Source organism: Xiphophorus hellerii, chromosome 17 (assembly GCF_003331165.1).
Source record: "Xiphophorus hellerii strain 12219 chromosome 17, Xiphophorus_hellerii-4.1, whole genome shotgun sequence".
Taxonomy (NCBI): Eukaryota; Metazoa; Chordata; class Actinopteri; order Cyprinodontiformes; family Poeciliidae; genus Xiphophorus; species Xiphophorus hellerii.
This window is the reverse complement of record NC_045688.1, coordinates 3,043,783-3,060,805: the sequence shown is the minus strand read 5'-3', so window position 1 is coordinate 3,060,805 and position 17,023 is coordinate 3,043,783. Positions and strand designations below refer to the sequence as shown.

Here is a 17,023-nt window from a genome sequence, read left to right as displayed (position 1 = left end):
TTAGTTATTAGTAACACACGTTTATATGATTAAAAACATGAAACAAAAAGCAAGAAACATTATAATGCAGTGGCACAATAAATGACAGTAATAAAAAGACGAAATCCAGACCAAAATGAATCAATTTTCCAGTTATAATTAATCAAAAGCAACCCAAACATATGGGTTTTAGTGATGATTTAATGGAACTCAGTGTTTCAGCTGTTTTGTGGTTTTCTGGGAGTTTGTTAGAGATTTGTGGTGCATAGAACCTGAATGCTGCTTCTCCATGTTTGGTTTTAGGAATGCAGATCTTTAATGTGTTGTGGTGTTAAATCATTCAGTGATTTATAAACTAACAGGAAAAGTTTATTCTGTCAGCTACAGAGTGTTTTAGTCAGAACGCCAGCAGCAGAGTTCAGATTTTTTTAGGCAGACCTGTGAAGACTCTGTTGCAGTAATGAATGTGACTAAAAAAAATGCATGGATGAGTTTCTGAGGGTCTTTCTGAGACATAAGGCCTTTAATCCAGGAAATGTTCTTAGGTGGTAAAAGTCTGTCTTTGTAACTGTCTTTGTGTGTCTCTGAAGGTTCAGACCCAGATTTCTGACCTGATCTCTAGTTTCTAACTGTAAGCTACATGCTGCTACTAGATGGTTCCTTTTTTCCTCTCAATAAATCTTCAGATCTACAATTAATATTTCCATATCAATTACAAAATTGAGTTTTAAAAATCTGTACTTCAGATAAAGTCTGTAAAATTCAACATTTTTGTCACCAAAAATTGTTTGCAAATGGACAGGAAGTGCAAAAAATGCCACATAATTATTCATGGTCAGGTAAAAGAGCATAAGGGTTGGAAAAAAAATCAACAAAATACATAATTAGATAAATAAATACAGCCAAAAGTTCATTAAAACTTTACACCAACTGGCTGAAATTTTGTGGATGACAGCTGCTACTCACCCTTATGTAGTTGGCATTGATGTAGGAACTCAGTAGATCATTGCAGCTCTTTGACTTGAGGATCACTCTGGAGTGAGGATCTAAGACACAAGACGAAGAAGAAGAGGTGAAGAAAAGAAAGAGGACGATGAAGTGAAACATTTTAGACTTCACTTGTTTTAAAGCTTAAACTCTGATATGTTTTATTTAATCCCTGATAAAGACTCAGACTGGGAATTTGAACGCTACATAGCAGAGGTGTGGATTGACTTCTTTTTGGTCCAACTGCTACAAAATCCAGAGTCCGCACTAGTGTAGAGTCTCAGGATGTGGAAGTTCTTCCATATCACTGAGGCCGGATCATTATGAGCCCAGAACCCTGAAGTAAAACATAAACCTAAACACAAAACCACCACTGGGGCTTTGTGTTTGTGAAGCTGCAAGAAATCTTTAGTTTTCATTCCAGTTCAATAAAAAAATACTTTATTTATCAAAATTTTCTGTCAGAATTTGTATCATCAAAGTAACTTCAAAGAGTCATTTTAGATGGTAATTCTGTGGGCAGGAAGGATCTCCAGTAGCAGTCAGTCTTGCAACAAATCTGAAAAGGCCTCTGACTGAAGATTGCTGCTAGCATCTCAATACCCAACAAGCAGAGGTGATACTCTACAGTAACATGTCCACCGGTTGCTAACAGGCACTGCTAATCCACCTGATTTGCTTTTACTGCTCCTCTTTAGATCTCTGCCTGATCACATGGTTAGAAAGCCGGGCAGAGAGATGCTGGAGTAGGGGATATGATCCATCCTCGTTATTACAGATGACTTCCACCTTGTCTCTTGTTCAACTCTTCTGGGATTTGGCGTTGTAGCTCAGGCATTATATGAGCTTTCGAGATGCTAATTAGCTGGTCCCAGTTGCAAAAATAATAGCTTGTTGCCATTGTTACGAGTCATAATAACCGTCTGAAGAGCAAAAATCTGTCCAGTTGCACAGCATCCAAAACCAGAGGGAATAAAGCATCCAACACATCAACAAAAAAAAAATCATAAAAGTATAGAAAAAGAACAAATCATAGCTAACAGATTTAGCTTAACTTTTGCCCAATATGCTGCCCCAATGTGGGGCATAAATATGTTTAGTAAATCTGTAGAAAATTGGACACCAAAGATACATTTACAATAAAAACCGACAGGCTTAGAACGGAGCCTTGAGGAACTCCAAATGTAAGCGAAGCTGAAAACTAGATCAGCATGTTGCTGTCTCAGTTCAACTGATTTATCGTGTTGATTTTACATAATTAGTGACCAGTAAAGGTGTTTAAAGTTTAAATGTTACAGTGGAATATCGAAGCCGTAATTAGGAAACGCCTCCTTTAAACCCTGAACTCCTGACCCAGATGAAGTGCTTAGGATCGATTAGCACGGATTACTCTGGATTTGACAGATCCGTCAAAGCAGATCGGCAGACCTGTTAGGACTGACCACAGCCCTGCACAGCACAATGAACACTTTGCAAAGAAAACAGTTAAGTGGAGCACAGGAAGAGGTTTGATTGACAGCAGCTTTAGGTGAACATTCCTTTCTCCTGGTTGGCTGCAGGAAGGAACACTTCTGTTTTTGATAATCTCACCTCCCACGCTACAAAACATGAGTGCACAATCCAGAAATTGTTCATTATGTAACATTTTAATCAGAGTAAGCGTCCGACTGTGAGAACGGACTGTGCTCAGAGTAAAATTATTGGAAGAGGAAGGGTGAAATATTCCCCGTCTTTGGGATGTTAACCTTTGACAACTTCTTGGTTCAAGAGGCAATGAGATGTTTTGGAAGAGTTGCTGCTTCTTAGCAACATGGAGGACTTACTGGGCAGAATGGTCTTATATCTGTTCTTAGTGCCATGGTTTGGGATATCCAGCTCCTTAGGGTCGATAAAATTCATCGGGATTTCCTGAGATGGGAGGAAAGACGGGCGTTAGTGACACAACACACGTTACCCTCAAGATAAACTGAACGTCATAGACAGTGATCGATCATGTTTACGATGAGACAATCTGAACCTGATGGCCTCTGGAATCATATCTTCTGGTTCGTACAAACTGGTCTGATTAGGAAGGAAAGCTGGAGTAGTTTTATGCATCTGAGGTGGAAACCCACAAAATTGAAAAAGCCCAAACACAGAAAATCTGTGAAAAAAGGGCCTCAAGAAATGTCCATGTCTGCACAAGATGACTCTTTTCCTCTTTAAGCAGCTCTACTTCCTGGGTTTTGGTTAATTGTTCTTTGGATTTTGGCTAAATTGTCACACAGATCCCTTTACCAGATCAAATTCTAGATACCAAAGCTGAACAGACTCCAGATGTTGAACTAGTAACTTGCTATGAACAAACTCCTATTCCACAATCTGAATATATTCCTAATTCCTCACAGATTTCCATAAAACGAACAGATTGCAGTTCTAAACAGGTTTTAAATTGTAATCAGATCCCCATCATTGAACAGATTCCTGATCATTTTTCTATGTTTGAACAAAATCTTTAAACATTTCTTTACTTTGATCAGATTCCTGAGTGAACGGATAACTAAATATATTCTGACTGAACAAAGTTTCCTATCTCTAAAAGATTCATAAACGTGTTTGTTCTTTAGTTTTCTTAATCTGAAAAGATTCCAGATTTTTTTTTGCCATTTTCTGGACTTTTATTTACTTTGTAAGAATTAAAGGTGACCTATTAAGCTTCCTTGAACAGGTTAGAATAGATCTATGGGCAATACAAGACATGTTCATTACATTTTTTGCACAAAATAATTCTTAAATAATTAGATTTTAGTCTGCTCAGTTCAGAATGAGCTGTTTTAGGGCGTCTTTGTCAATGCGACTTGACAATTGGGAAGTTTTGAAGCGTCTCATTTTCCAGACACCAACAAACATTAACTGGGGTTTTTTTAAGTGCTTGGACTGTTTCTAGAAGCAGTTGAGGTCCAAATTGAAGTATAAAAACATGTAAGCTGAGAATTTTCCTTAATAATTCCCTTTTAAAGCGATTGTGTTCATGCTTTTCAGCACTCGTCCTGACATGGAAAAGGTTTAAAGAAATTTAAATAACTTATCCTTCAGTGAAGACAAAAGTCTCTTCTAAAACGTCTAAGTAAGTACAAACATTGTGTAGTCTTCATCAGCACATCTAAAATGTGTTTCTGTGGAGTAATAAACCATTTAAACGGACTCACAGCAAACTCGACGTGCAGCTTGTGCGTGTTGCTGACGACATCACGAAGCTGTTGCCTTGTCAGCGGTCGTCCGGCCGACAGCAGGTACTCTCGGGCCGCCGCCTCTCTGGGGGTTACCACGGAAACATTGAGGGGTTCCACCGATCCGAGAGCCGACATGTCCAGCACCAGGGACACATTAGAGCCTCGTCTGCGCAGGAAGGATGGGAGAGGACACATAGATTAGTGTCAGGAGTGGAAAGTCTCTCGCTTCCTTCCTGAGTTTTATTGGAAGTTTAAGACTTTTAGGATTTGTGGCTCAAAAGGAAACTTGATAAAACTGATGATAGATGGAGGTTCTTTCATGTCAATGAGGTTAAAGCTTAATATTTCTGTTCATGAGAACATCAGGCCAAGGAAATTACGACTCTTAAGCTCTGTCTAGATAAGCTTCAAACTCCATAAAAATACTCAGTCCACACATAGTCAGATATCTGGAAAATTGAATAAATTTTTATGCGTTTTGGCCTTTCATCCACACAAAAACCCCACTGAAAGACATTAAAGACAATTCCCACACGTTACAGTCTGTGACAAATAAAGCACCAGTATATCCACATACTTGTTTTTTTGACATGATTCTCAGTCAATATGTAGTTTTGTGTTTTAGTAACTTCATACTCTAATAATTTAAAATTAGTTCAACTTATATATCTGTCCACACCATTGAATCTCCTGGCACCGCGTTTTATTCCTAATTCCTAACAGGAAGTTGTGGTTGTTTTGAAGGACTCTGATTGGCTGACAGGTTTTAGCTTTGTGCTACACTGCCCCCTATGGGTTTGGTTTACAACAACACTCAGCGGCGAATTTGTGCTGAAAACTTTTCTGAAACCGATACTGTGTGTACGTTTTTTTTGCTTTTTTTAAAATGTGGCAGAGAAATTAGTTTTTATAAAGACCCGGCAGTGTGTGTGAAAGGCCCCAGGAAAACAAATATAACTTAAAAATGTCACATGTCTGTGAAGCTAATATTTACACAGATAGCGTTAGCTTATGTTGACTGGGAAGTTTACCACGTCACTGCTGCAGTTTCAGCTGCTTTCCTGACATTTTTCCATTACTTTCAAACATCGGTGTCACAGCATGTAGCATTAGCGAAGCTAGCATGTAGCATCATTAGGCATTTTCTTTTTCCCTGCCCGTCTGCCTCAGATGTTGTGATTGTCTGGCTAGATAAGAGGATAGAATGTAATACTGGCTGAACTCGCACTGTTTAAACCATGTATGGTTCCGGGGCCATTTGTGGCCATTGGACTGATTTTATGTGTCCCTCAACTGCAATTCAAGAATGATAGCAATTTTACCCGACCAGCACAGCTGTTTGATGCAGATGGAGACTTTTTATTTGTAACTAAGTTAAAATTATTACTGAAAATGTTGAGAACAACACAAAGTATCCATCTCTTTATATCTAAGCTTTTATAATAAGTGGAACCACGTTTGTCCAGAAATTTATTATTTATGATGAGCACCTGACACTGACCTCCTCTGGTTTTAGCAGCTTTTTTTGCTGTAAAAAAACAAATTATGTAAAATACAACAGAATGTTTTGGTGGGTTAACATGAGTGGGCTGACCCGGTCTTTGTCTGGCTACGTGTTGGCCGGTTTCCCCTCCAGGATGCCGTTGCTTCCAATTTGTTTGATTGCTGATTGGCTGGCATCCAGGGTGGACAACACACACGCTGACAGACACCAGAAAAACATCCTGTTCTCACTCCTGAGCCTCAAATCTTCCTTCCTTTTGTTACCTTAAGAAACACCAAGTGTTCTCCCTGCTCCACCCACACATCCAATCAAACAACCAGAACAAAATGGCGTCCGGCGTTCAGGTTCGTTGCTTCTCAGAGGAAGAGACCAGAGCAGCAGATTAAATAAAGAGTTCAGCACCGAGCCGAAGCGTCGATAAAGATATTTTCTTTACAGATGTGAACCTACTTAGCATCAGGAAATGAGCCGCAGACAGGTTTTAAAGCGCTGCTAAAGATACAGCAGATGGAAATGCAGCGTCTGAGTAGCAACAGTAGGTTTAACTGTAAGCTCACAAACTAAGCTTCCTGCAGCGTCTCCAGAAACATTCAGGGCCTCTGAACCTTTAATATGCAATAAACCTCAACAGTCCAGGTATTTTAGATGTTTTACCTCCAGATTTAGAAATGTGCGCTTTTAGAAAGATCTCTGTTCAAACAATTGAATAATTCTGACACTACAGAAGTCACTGAAATAAAGATTTAGTGTCTAAAATTGATACATTTACATATTTCTGCTGTTCTTCTCTAATAATCTTATTGCATACACCTGACCTTGTTTGAATTTTGAAAGAAAAAAGTATTTAATCTAATCTAAACTAATGATGAATGGGATTAAAATGAAAAAAGCTAATCTGAAGAAAAAGTTCAACATGTAGTTTTTATACCTGACATATTTACTTTTGTAATATTCTTGCCTGTCTCTCTATTTAACTGAAAATGTTAAATTTTAATTGCCATCTCAAGCTGTGTTTGTTGTGTTTTTATGATGAAAATGACTTTGAAATGCCTTGTTGCTGAAATGTGCAATACAAATAAAATTAGATTTGATTTAAAAGGGAATTTTGGAGCTTTTCTTGTTAAATTTCTCTGTAAGTCATGAACTGTTTTACGTATAAAACTAATACATTTGATAAATATGATGACAGTAACAATAAACGATGTTCTGCTGCTCATCAAACTTACTTCTTCATTTTAATCAGCTCTTTAGAATTTTACATTTGGAGAAAATCAAATTTTTTTCTGCTTTAAAGCACAATTAGTTCCCCAGGATTTAAAATCAGAAGTCGAATGGTTGAAGGAAGCCCTGCTAACTGAAGTCCAGAAGAACATCATGATTCTCCTTCAGAGCAGAGCAGAAGAATGAAAGTATTTAAACAATGAGCCTTACATAAGCCGAGCATCCTTATTTAAAAACACGCCTCGTATTGTTAATATGATGGGAGCGGAAAAGGTCATTAATACTCAGGAAACCGACGCAGTTTCAGATTAGAGATTAAAATCTTTTACAATATGTGGCTTCATGGTAGTTTATAGTATGCAGCAATGATGCAAGAGTTTTAAAACTCAAAATCCAAAAGAAGATACTTCACTTGTTTTTGCTTTTATCTGAAATGTTTCGACTAAAACAAAATAAAGCAGATTTTTACCAATTTTGTTATGTAGCAAAAATATATCTGGCTAAGATTTTTTAAAATGAAAATCAAAAGAATAAAGTTGTACTTTTTGGGGAATAGAGTAGTAATATTATGAAAACTAACACAAAAAAACACAAAATAAAATATTCAGACAACTTTTTCTTGTAATTTTAAGGTAAAATTGTGTCTTTTCCTGCAAATATTATAACTTTATTCGCATAATTAAACAAAAATTCTCACAGTCTGGTCCTAAAACTGTTGCATAATTAACTAAAAACCGCTTTTGGAAATATTTTCTGTCATTTGTAAATTCTTATTTAGCAAAGAAAGTGAGGGGAAAAAGGTCTAAAATTGGATCTGACGTGAATAAATTTGAGATGTTATATTTAAGCTGTATTATTCAGCCCTGCTTACTAACTGCAGTAAGTTTCAGCATTAGACATGCATTTATTTTAAAAAGTACTTGCATCAGAGATTAAATTATTTGTGTTTTTACATTTAAAATCAAATTTACCAACAGAAAAAGTAAATAAACATTACAGAAGATTGAAGTGAATCATTATTGAAAGGAAACAGAAAGTAACTGAGCAGGAGACGATTAAACTAAACCAAAATAATCCAAAACTAGATCTGCTCCTCTTCGCTAAGTTTAGCGGAAAATTTCCAAAGATGCTAATAATATCATAAATGTCTCAGTCATCAGCTGAGCGGAAAGAAAAATTCCTGAAATTGCTGCTTCAAATTGAGGAAGACTTCAGGAAGGTGAAGGTTAATGAGACCCAACATGGAGGAAATGAGTCGCCTCTCTTCTGAAAACACCCAACATGAAAAAACGACTCAAACCTGCGAGACTCAGTCAAAGTAACTCCATGAGAGGCTAATATCTGCGTTTCATCCAGTTATTAAAAATGATAAAGCAGTGCAGATATGAACTCTGGTCACTTCTGAACGATAAGATTAATGCTAAATTAAAACTTTACAGTCCAGTTTCCAGAAATAACATGTTGAGAAGAATTTTTCTAAGGTTTGTAGCCTCAGATTCAAACTGATGCTGGGAAAATTATCTGCTCAGAAAGTATTTTCCTTCAATATAACATTTCATCAAAGCAACATGAATTAGGACGTATGAAAAAAACTTTGGTAACTATTTGTGTTGTAGTTTTCATAAAACTCCAAATACTACTTTATTCTTGTTTTTCCTCACAGATTTTTGACTTTTCGAGTTCAGAAATGTCCTTGTTTTTTCTAGGAAATCTCTAAGTTTAACCTCACAATTTCTGATTATTTTCTAGGAAATATTAGACATTTTCAAGCTCAGAAATTTCCATGTTTTTTCTAGAAACTTTTAGAGATTTATCTAAAATTTCAGAGTTATTTTTTCCCAGTTTTTGACTTCTAAAGCTCAGGAAATTCCATGTTTTCTCTAGAAAATTTAAGAGATTAATTTAAAATATTCTGGGTTTCTCTAGCAAATTTTCCTATACAGAAATTTCCAAATTATTTCTAGACAATTTATTTGAATGGGTTTAATGCAAAGTTCCACTGAAACTTGCATAAAAAGTGTCATTTATGCAAGTTTAAAATGGCTTCTAATGGCATATTAATTAGTTGAATGATTATATTTTTAGTTTTTTGTGTTGGAGTTTTTATAGAACTACTACTTTATTCCCCCAATATTACTTTATTCTCTGACTTTACTGTCATATGATTTTATTTTCATATTTCTACAACTGTATTCTTGTAACAAAATGTTTTTATAAACAGTATTTGTACTTCTTACAGTTAGCTAAAAATGAGTAATAAAAATTTGTAATAAATAGATTAATTATAATAATCTTTGTTATCAGAATATTATCGAGATAAAATATTAAATCCACGGAAAAATGGATGGAAAAATGTCCAAACAGAGACGATCTCTTTTGGTTCTCCAGCCTATAAAAAGTACCTAAAAACAACACACAAACAAAAACTATTTATTCTTTTGTTGTTTTCTGTGAAACTGCTAAAAATTGAGTTAATGGGAATGAAAATGAAAAAGACAATTCTTCATGTTGCCTCTTCTGCAGCACGTACAGAACCGAACACCTGACTGCTTCAGCAATCAGAGGTCAGAGGTCACTGTACTCTAAACACACAGCGTATTGTTCTGGTGGCTCATTAAGACGGTTTTCCCCTCCAAACATTATGAACGTTTCCACATTTCTTCCTGTTTTCTAATTATTTTGTTCCATAAGTGAGCCCAATTGTTTTTGCTCCATCATGTGTCTCAATATAAACCATAAAGCAGATCTGAAAAGGTCAAATTAAGAGATTTAATATAGTTTTTATTTCAGTTGACTGGTTAAGCAGTTGGTAAATGATGATGAATTAAAATAAATTGATTTAGGGGAGAATAAGATCTCAGATTAAAAGAATATTTTGGATTTATTTTAGTTTCTAACTTTATTAAACACTTCCTGTGCGCTCACCTCTCCTGCAGGCCTGCAGCCGGTTTCATCCTGAAGGGGGAGGGGCAAGGTTTCAGCTCGTTAGCACTCGTTACCGAGGGAACGCTAGTTGGCGGGGTGTGGCTGTCGGTGTTGATGATTGGCACAGGGCTGCAGAAAAAAAACAACAGAAAAATGGCGGTCAGGACAAACTACAAGACAAAATCAAAGACAAACTCATGCTTTGACTGTGCATCAAAGCCATTAGAGAAAAAAAACAATTGTGAATTTCTGCCAAATAACTCGGAAATTTATGGAAATTTCTGATTTGCAAAAGTCGAGGTTTTTTCCCCCCCAAATTTTTACTTTTGGAGCTCAGAAATTTGCTCATTTTCTCTAGAAACTCTGACTTTAATCTCAAAATTTCTAAGTTTTTTTCCTTGCAAATTTTAGACTTTTCAAGGTCAAACATTTTCTTGTTTCTTCTCACAAAATTTATTAGATTGATCTCAAAATTTATGATTTTCTTTCTTGCAAACTTATTAGTGTAATCTAAAAATGTATGTGGTCGGGGGATGTTCTATTAAATTTGAAACTTTTTATACTTTTTATAACCCTAATGCATCATCGTCGATCCACACGCGGCAAAACGTTAGCTGAAACATATAAAATAAGTTTCATGTTAGGAAAATTATCCTCCTGTTCATTTACTCATGAGTTTATTTTACAAGTTATGTTTTCATATTATTCTTTTTATATTATTCTTCTTTTTATATTTACTTAACTTCTCTTTCTTTTGTAGTATATTATTAACTTTGTTTAGGATGTTTGCTTAGAAGCTAAAAACGTTAAACATTCATGTGTTATTAGTTCCATATGTAACTGATTAGTTGTGGTCAGCCACATGCCCTTATAAGGGCATGTCCATGAGAGGTTTCAGAATGTAAAGACGGTTGGTCAATTCTCTGTGTGACTGTGTGAAGAGAAGCCCAACCTCCTTTTTCTATACAATAAAGAGAAATGCAAAGAAAGAACTGGCAGAATTGAGTCCAGACAGTGTTTGACAGCGATTCGTCGCGTCTGTTCTCAATTCTCCTATTCTGCAGAAAAGAAATCAAAAGAAACCTAATCTCTGTCTCTGGCTGATTCTTTGCAGGTTGTGACAAAATAAACCTATCATTTCAAATACTGTATTTTTATAGCAGTATTAAAATTTCTCAGGACTGGAAATATTTTTGGAAGAAAAAATAAAAAAATCTTAAAAATTGATAAACAGGAACAAACATCGTGTAACTGTTAAGCGCAGCTTGTTTATTATTACTGATCATTTACGAGGCCACAATCTTCCTTTGGTCGACTCACCTGGGCAGAGGGACGACAGGAGGAGCAAGGCGGCGGCAGGCTCTGATTGGCTGCTGCTGGTGAATGGGCGTGGCTACAGCTGGCGGGAGCTCAGATTGGACCATACTTTCTGACGTCACAACCTGAAATAAAACAGCCATCATGACCGCAACAGAAACATTCCACAAAATCAGCAAAATAAAAAATTTGATGTTCCAGACCTTGGTGCCCTTTGACCTCTTGTGAGGGTCGGGGGGGAGGGTCAAGCTCACGACGTGGTCGGGGGGCGGAGCTTTGAGCTGCTTCTCAGTAATGGGAACTTTCTGCTTCATTCGGTACAAAACCTGAGGAAAAAATAACCTGATTAAAGATTAAAGTCTGATCGTCCCATCAGACAAAACTTTCTCCAGTTTAGCGTAAAGAGGAAAAAATCTATTTTCATAAATATTCCAAAAATGTTTAAGAAAATATAAACAAGGATAATTAAAAGTTTAAAAAAATTATTTTTTTTTTACTAATTTAGCTTTTTCTTTATTAATGAATTATTTGAAGGTCGTTTTTTATTTAATAATAAATTTTTGCCTACTTTCATTTATTGATTATACTCAGTGCTGATTATTATTTTACCACAATTATCCAATTAAATTTATTTCTGAACATATTTGCAACAAGAAATACATAAAAATAGATAAAAACAGACTAAATGTATGAAATTAAGCTGTGAATACTAATAAGGAATAATGTGTAAAGTATTTTTGTAACATTCTAGTGCTCTTATATTAAAATGTTTTTAATCAAATCTTTTCAATTTTATATTTTTAGCATAAAACATAGATATACTTTGTTTTTATTATTTTACTAACTCAATAAGTGTTTAGTTTACTTTAATTAAAGCTAGAAAAATAAATATCTGTAATGGTTGCATCTCTAATACGAATAAATAAAATGTATTAACTGTGTGTGCAAATTTATTTCCTTGAAGTTTGGGCTGATTTCGAAACATATTTTTTGTTTGTATTGACAGTTAGAGACATTTGTGATGACTTCAAGCACAGAAAGGTTTACATTTTTAATATAAACTAACTTTAAATCTCTATTTAACTCCCATTTTTTTTCATTTGATTTTAAGTTGTTGCCAACATTTCATTGAATAGATAAAAGCAATCGGATGAGATCCTGCTGGAAACTGAAGGAAGTGTTTGAGGTTTCGCTGTGTGTTGGGGCGCCCCCATGTGGTCCAAGTGTCAAACTACAAAGGAAGGAATGGAAAATATATGTATTTTACTTACAATGGATTTACTCCTTAAAACTCAGGTTATTATTATTTACTAAATTATCATTTAAATCTATTTAAATATTTATTTTTTATTTTCTTAGCATTGATCAGTTTTTAGCACAATATTAATGTTAATTTTATTTCTTTTCTCCAATTTCTTGCTTATTTATGTAACATTTAATAATCATGTTTTTGATATATTCCACCTGTTTTTATTTATTTCATGAATATAATTACTACATCTATTTTTATACTTATTCTTTTTACTTCTACATGTCTAATTTCAACACTTATTGTCTTATTCCCCATTTTAACAATCTTTGATGAATTCTTGTAAGTTTTATTTAAGTGTCATTTTGTTACTAAATTCCTACCAGAACTTTGACACAATCATCCCAATGTCCTGCAACTCACAATAATTTGTTGCTGATGTGTTAAAAGATGATTTCTTTATTTGTAAAACTGAAGAATAATTTCAGATGATGCTCAACATTCTTCATTTTAACAGTTTCTTGTAGGAGATTTCATAAAATGATGACTTTATTCTCATAACATTACAACATTATTTTCTTAATATTATGACTTAATTCTCCGAATTAAAAACAAAAAACAAAACATCTTCATCTGGACATATAACTCTGTCACAAACAAGAGACAGTAGTCAGCAGAAAAAGACCAGGAAATACTATGAAGTCTATTTTGCTCAGCACTTTTAATCTTTTCTGATAATCTGATCTATAAGCAATATTGTAAAAAAAAAAAAATCTCTGAATGCTATACAACTTTTTTATACTATATTATTTAAAGAAACAGAGGTACAGGAATGGGTAAGAACAGGAAGTGATACTGAAGCCTAGTGGTGGTAAATTCCTCTTCATACCTTATTAATCAGATTTTTTACATTTTTTTATCTACCATAACATGATCTGAAGGTTTTTTACTCCATTTGGGGACCAAATAAGTTGATTTATTTACTGATATTCAACATAATCAAAGTCTAAGAGTGGAAAAATGTGACTTTTTTATCATGTAGTTTATCAACAGACTGAGTTGGGTTTGCAGAGGAAAGTTCTTCCTCTATGAATGTGTGTGTGGTTTACCATTAGGCAGGTGGTGATGATGAGGAAGAAGGTGAAGAAGAGGACAACGTTGTAGAGGCCATCTCTGCTCCATGCGTGATCCCTCTGATCGTCCTGCAGGACGTTTTTCTTCGGAGACGAAGGGGAAGAGTCTGGGATGTTTCTGCAGCACTGGAAGGAAAGCAAACATGGCGGAATGTCGGAACATCGCCAAAAAAAGAGCCGAGGATTCTGGGATTTTACACATTTACCTCCGGTTTGACCGCCGTGATGCCGAAGTCGGCCAGATGGTGATGAAGGACGCTACGGTTCAGTGATTGGACGATCTCCTTCGCAGGGCGGAGCTCAAAGATGTCCCGCCTCTCAGAGGAGACGAAGAGCTCGATGCCGTTTCTGGCCTGTAAGGAGCGTCCGTCCAACAGGAAGTGAGCGAAATACGGAGATGAAACGGACTGGGACGAGGGGGAGACTTACGTTCAGCTTGTTGATGTGAACGTGTTGAGGAGCGACGCCGAGCGACGCCGCTACGCCATCCCGGAACCACAGGAGGTGACTGATGTTCAGCCTCCTCACTCCCACAGCCAAGTACTGAAACAAAGAAAACAAATTAAATACAGGCTGGAACTTTGGATGCTACTTTTCTCCTTTCCCTTTTAGAGCTAACAGCTATGATTAATTAGTTTCATACCTGCTCAAATATTCAGAGGAATCCATTAACACACTGTTTGCAAACTTTTCCCACAGAAAAATTCAAACATTTTCAAGGTAATGTTTGAAAATGGAGATAAAAACAATACAAATGAACTAATTAAAGACAATTTCGGTTCACTTTTATATGATATAATTAATCACTTTTATCAACAATATCTTATGATAGTATCTACATTTTACAGCAGGGGCAAGGTAAACTAAAATAAAATTTTGACACGTTTCTCTTACACCCTAAATACCCGACTGGTCCGAGAACAAAACACTTGGACGCTACATTCTAGCTACATTTAGTAACTAGCTAAATTTAGTTAGCTACTAACTAGTCATATTTAGTTACTAGTTAAATGTATTAAATTAGCTACATTTAGCAAGTTACTAATTGTAGCTAATTACTACCCAACTCTGCTTTTAGAAATCATTAGTGTCCAGTTTGAGCATCTGCTGTCCTGAGATTCTGTCCAACTGGATAAATATTCAATTAGCACCAAAAATGTAACAATTATTCCACTCCAAACAGTCCTTTGTGATATTAAATGATCCAAAAGTGATGCAGATCAACTCTGCCTTTATTATTTGTCCTGAACTTATCCATAAACCCACTGAGCTGATATTTATCGTTTCCTCTAAGTGAATAAAAGCAGAACATACTCAGAGAATATCAGATTGCTTTTTAAAATGAGATTAGAGGAAAACAAACAAGAAGTCTGACCTCTGCAGCTTTCTGTCCACCAACCTGAAGCCCACCGGCTGCTTCAACATCCCAGTGTGTCTTATTGTGTGCGTGTGTGGGAGAGTGGGTGGCTGTTTGCTAATGGCTAAAATAACAACATGTTCTGCTGCCACTTAATTCAATATGAGGAACAAAACCTGCAGCTCACAGAGCCGATGTTATCAGACTGCGGCTGGTTACACTCAAAGAAAAACAGCCTAACCAAGAGAAATCCTCCAATAATATTACAAATATTTTAAAATAACAATCAGTTTACACCTGGATTTCTGTTTGAACTGATCTTTAAAATCTAAAGTTTTTCTGTTCTGAGATTTTCTCTGTAAAATCTCCAGGCAGCAATAATCCACGGATTTCTGTGTAAGCAGAAAACCGCCCCGGAGTCATTTAAACTCTTCAACAAACAGACAAATAATAAAACGCCTTTACATTAAAAAGCTAAAAACAATGAGGTAAAAGCTAAAATAAAGTAAGATAAACAATGTCAACAACCTTACCAAGCCGACCACGCGAAGCTTTTCTCTGAATGAAAGGAGGCGAGCCGCCTGTCACTTAGCGACCGGGGACTTTTCGCTCCATTTCCTGATCTACTCATTCCCTGATCTCTGATTGGCTTAGAGCTTGACACAGCTCAACCCTCCACCTGATTGGCCGTCGCCCGAGTAATGCCATTATCCCACTGTGCTTCCTGTTGGGATCAGGTACTATTTCTGTCTAAGCCACACACACTCTAGCAGTTATAGGCCGTAATTAGCCAACAGCCCGGCTGGAACGGGGACAGGGCCAGGGGTCAAAGTGCACTCAGGGATGTGAAGAGGGTTCAATCAATTAGTCAGCAATTAGCAATCAATACGACATTTTAAAGCCTCCAGGACAGAGAAACTGATTCAAACAACTTTTTAACGGATAACGACTGCTTTAGCTCCTCTAGAGGTAAACTGTGGATAAAATATAAAAATACTAATATGAAAATATTTTATTTTCAAAATAAACAACAAAAATTTGAGTTTTTTTAAATGAAGGTAGAGCTGGATAATATGGCTGAAAAAATAGCACAATACAATTGTTTGATATCAGTCAATATCAATAATTATCGATTAGTTTTATTTGTTTTAAATATCTGAAATACTAACAAACTAGTGAAATAACGTTTCCTGTTTTATCCAGTTTTCACTCTGCAATGTTATTTTTTATTTTTAAGCAATTATGAGTCGAAACCTTAAACTGCTGCAGTGCAACTTACTCAACATGTTGTTGCTAGGCAACCAAAATTGGGGGGAACTTGAAACTGCGGTGAGTTAGTTCATTCCACCAACATAGCTCAGTTGGCTAACGCCTTTCCTCTGCCTACATCTCCCAGAATGCTGTGCGATTTTGTTACAAATTTCAAATCAAGATAAAAAAAATTGTCTGTAGTTAATTAATCACAATTAACTGCCTTATTCTATAGAAATTGGATAAGAAATAAAAAATGTTCTGACAGATTGCTGCTCATTGGAACAGTCTGGTTTTGTGGCATGACTCAATGTGTAGTAATGGCGCCTGCAGGTGTGCGACGCTAGCTAGAGGAGCTAATAGGCGATGTCTAATCCAGTAACATGCATCAACGGACGAACTTCCAGATATGAATAAATTATTCTATTTTTATCTAAAACCTGGTTTTCTTTTATGTCATCTAGAGATGCAAGTTTTTTATTTAATTCAAAAATATTTTATTGATCTCAAAGAGAAATTACAATTTTTAATGAGATTTTTCTATTCAAACGGTTCTGAAATTCTGCTTAAATTATGTGACTAGAAGAAAAGATGGTATAAACAAATAGAACATTTATTTAAAATAAAAATAAAAACTATAAACATCAGTAAATGCTTCCAATGCTTGAACACAAATGTGCCGACTCACAGCGTTGTTGCCTTGACAACGGAGCATGCTGTGAGAAGCAAAGGTCACATGGTGTCTTGGAGGAATGTGATGGAAGGTAACAGGTTACCATCTGAAGTTTCTCTCCCTTACATCCTGTTACATCACATTACTGTAATTGTTATGCAAACTGCTGCATTAGAGGGACGAATTAAGGAGATTTAAATGAGAATAATCGTATT

The 17,023-nt window shown here is 35.7% G+C and overlaps 1 protein-coding gene across 2 annotated transcripts in view; it reads right to left on the bottom strand.

The window, feature by feature from the left end:
- Positions 1–17,023, bottom strand: part of ptprr (protein tyrosine phosphatase receptor type R) — a 34,328-nt gene that overhangs the window by 7,632 nt on the left and 9,673 nt on the right. For both annotated transcript variants that reach the window (XM_032589820.1, XM_032589821.1), the window contains 9 exons: positions 13,957–14,070; positions 13,734–13,880; positions 13,504–13,653; positions 11,349–11,471; positions 11,149–11,270; positions 9,829–9,957; positions 4,155–4,344; positions 2,790–2,874; positions 946–1,025 (listed from right to left, as the gene is read on the bottom strand). In XM_032589820.1, the coding sequence (XP_032445711.1) occupies positions 946–1,025; positions 2,790–2,874; positions 4,155–4,344; positions 9,829–9,957; positions 11,149–11,270; positions 11,349–11,471; positions 13,504–13,653; positions 13,734–13,880; positions 13,957–14,070 (1,140 nt within the window). The remainder of the gene's footprint in view (positions 1–945; positions 1,026–2,789; positions 2,875–4,154; positions 4,345–9,828; positions 9,958–11,148; positions 11,271–11,348; positions 11,472–13,503; positions 13,654–13,733; positions 13,881–13,956; positions 14,071–17,023) is intronic.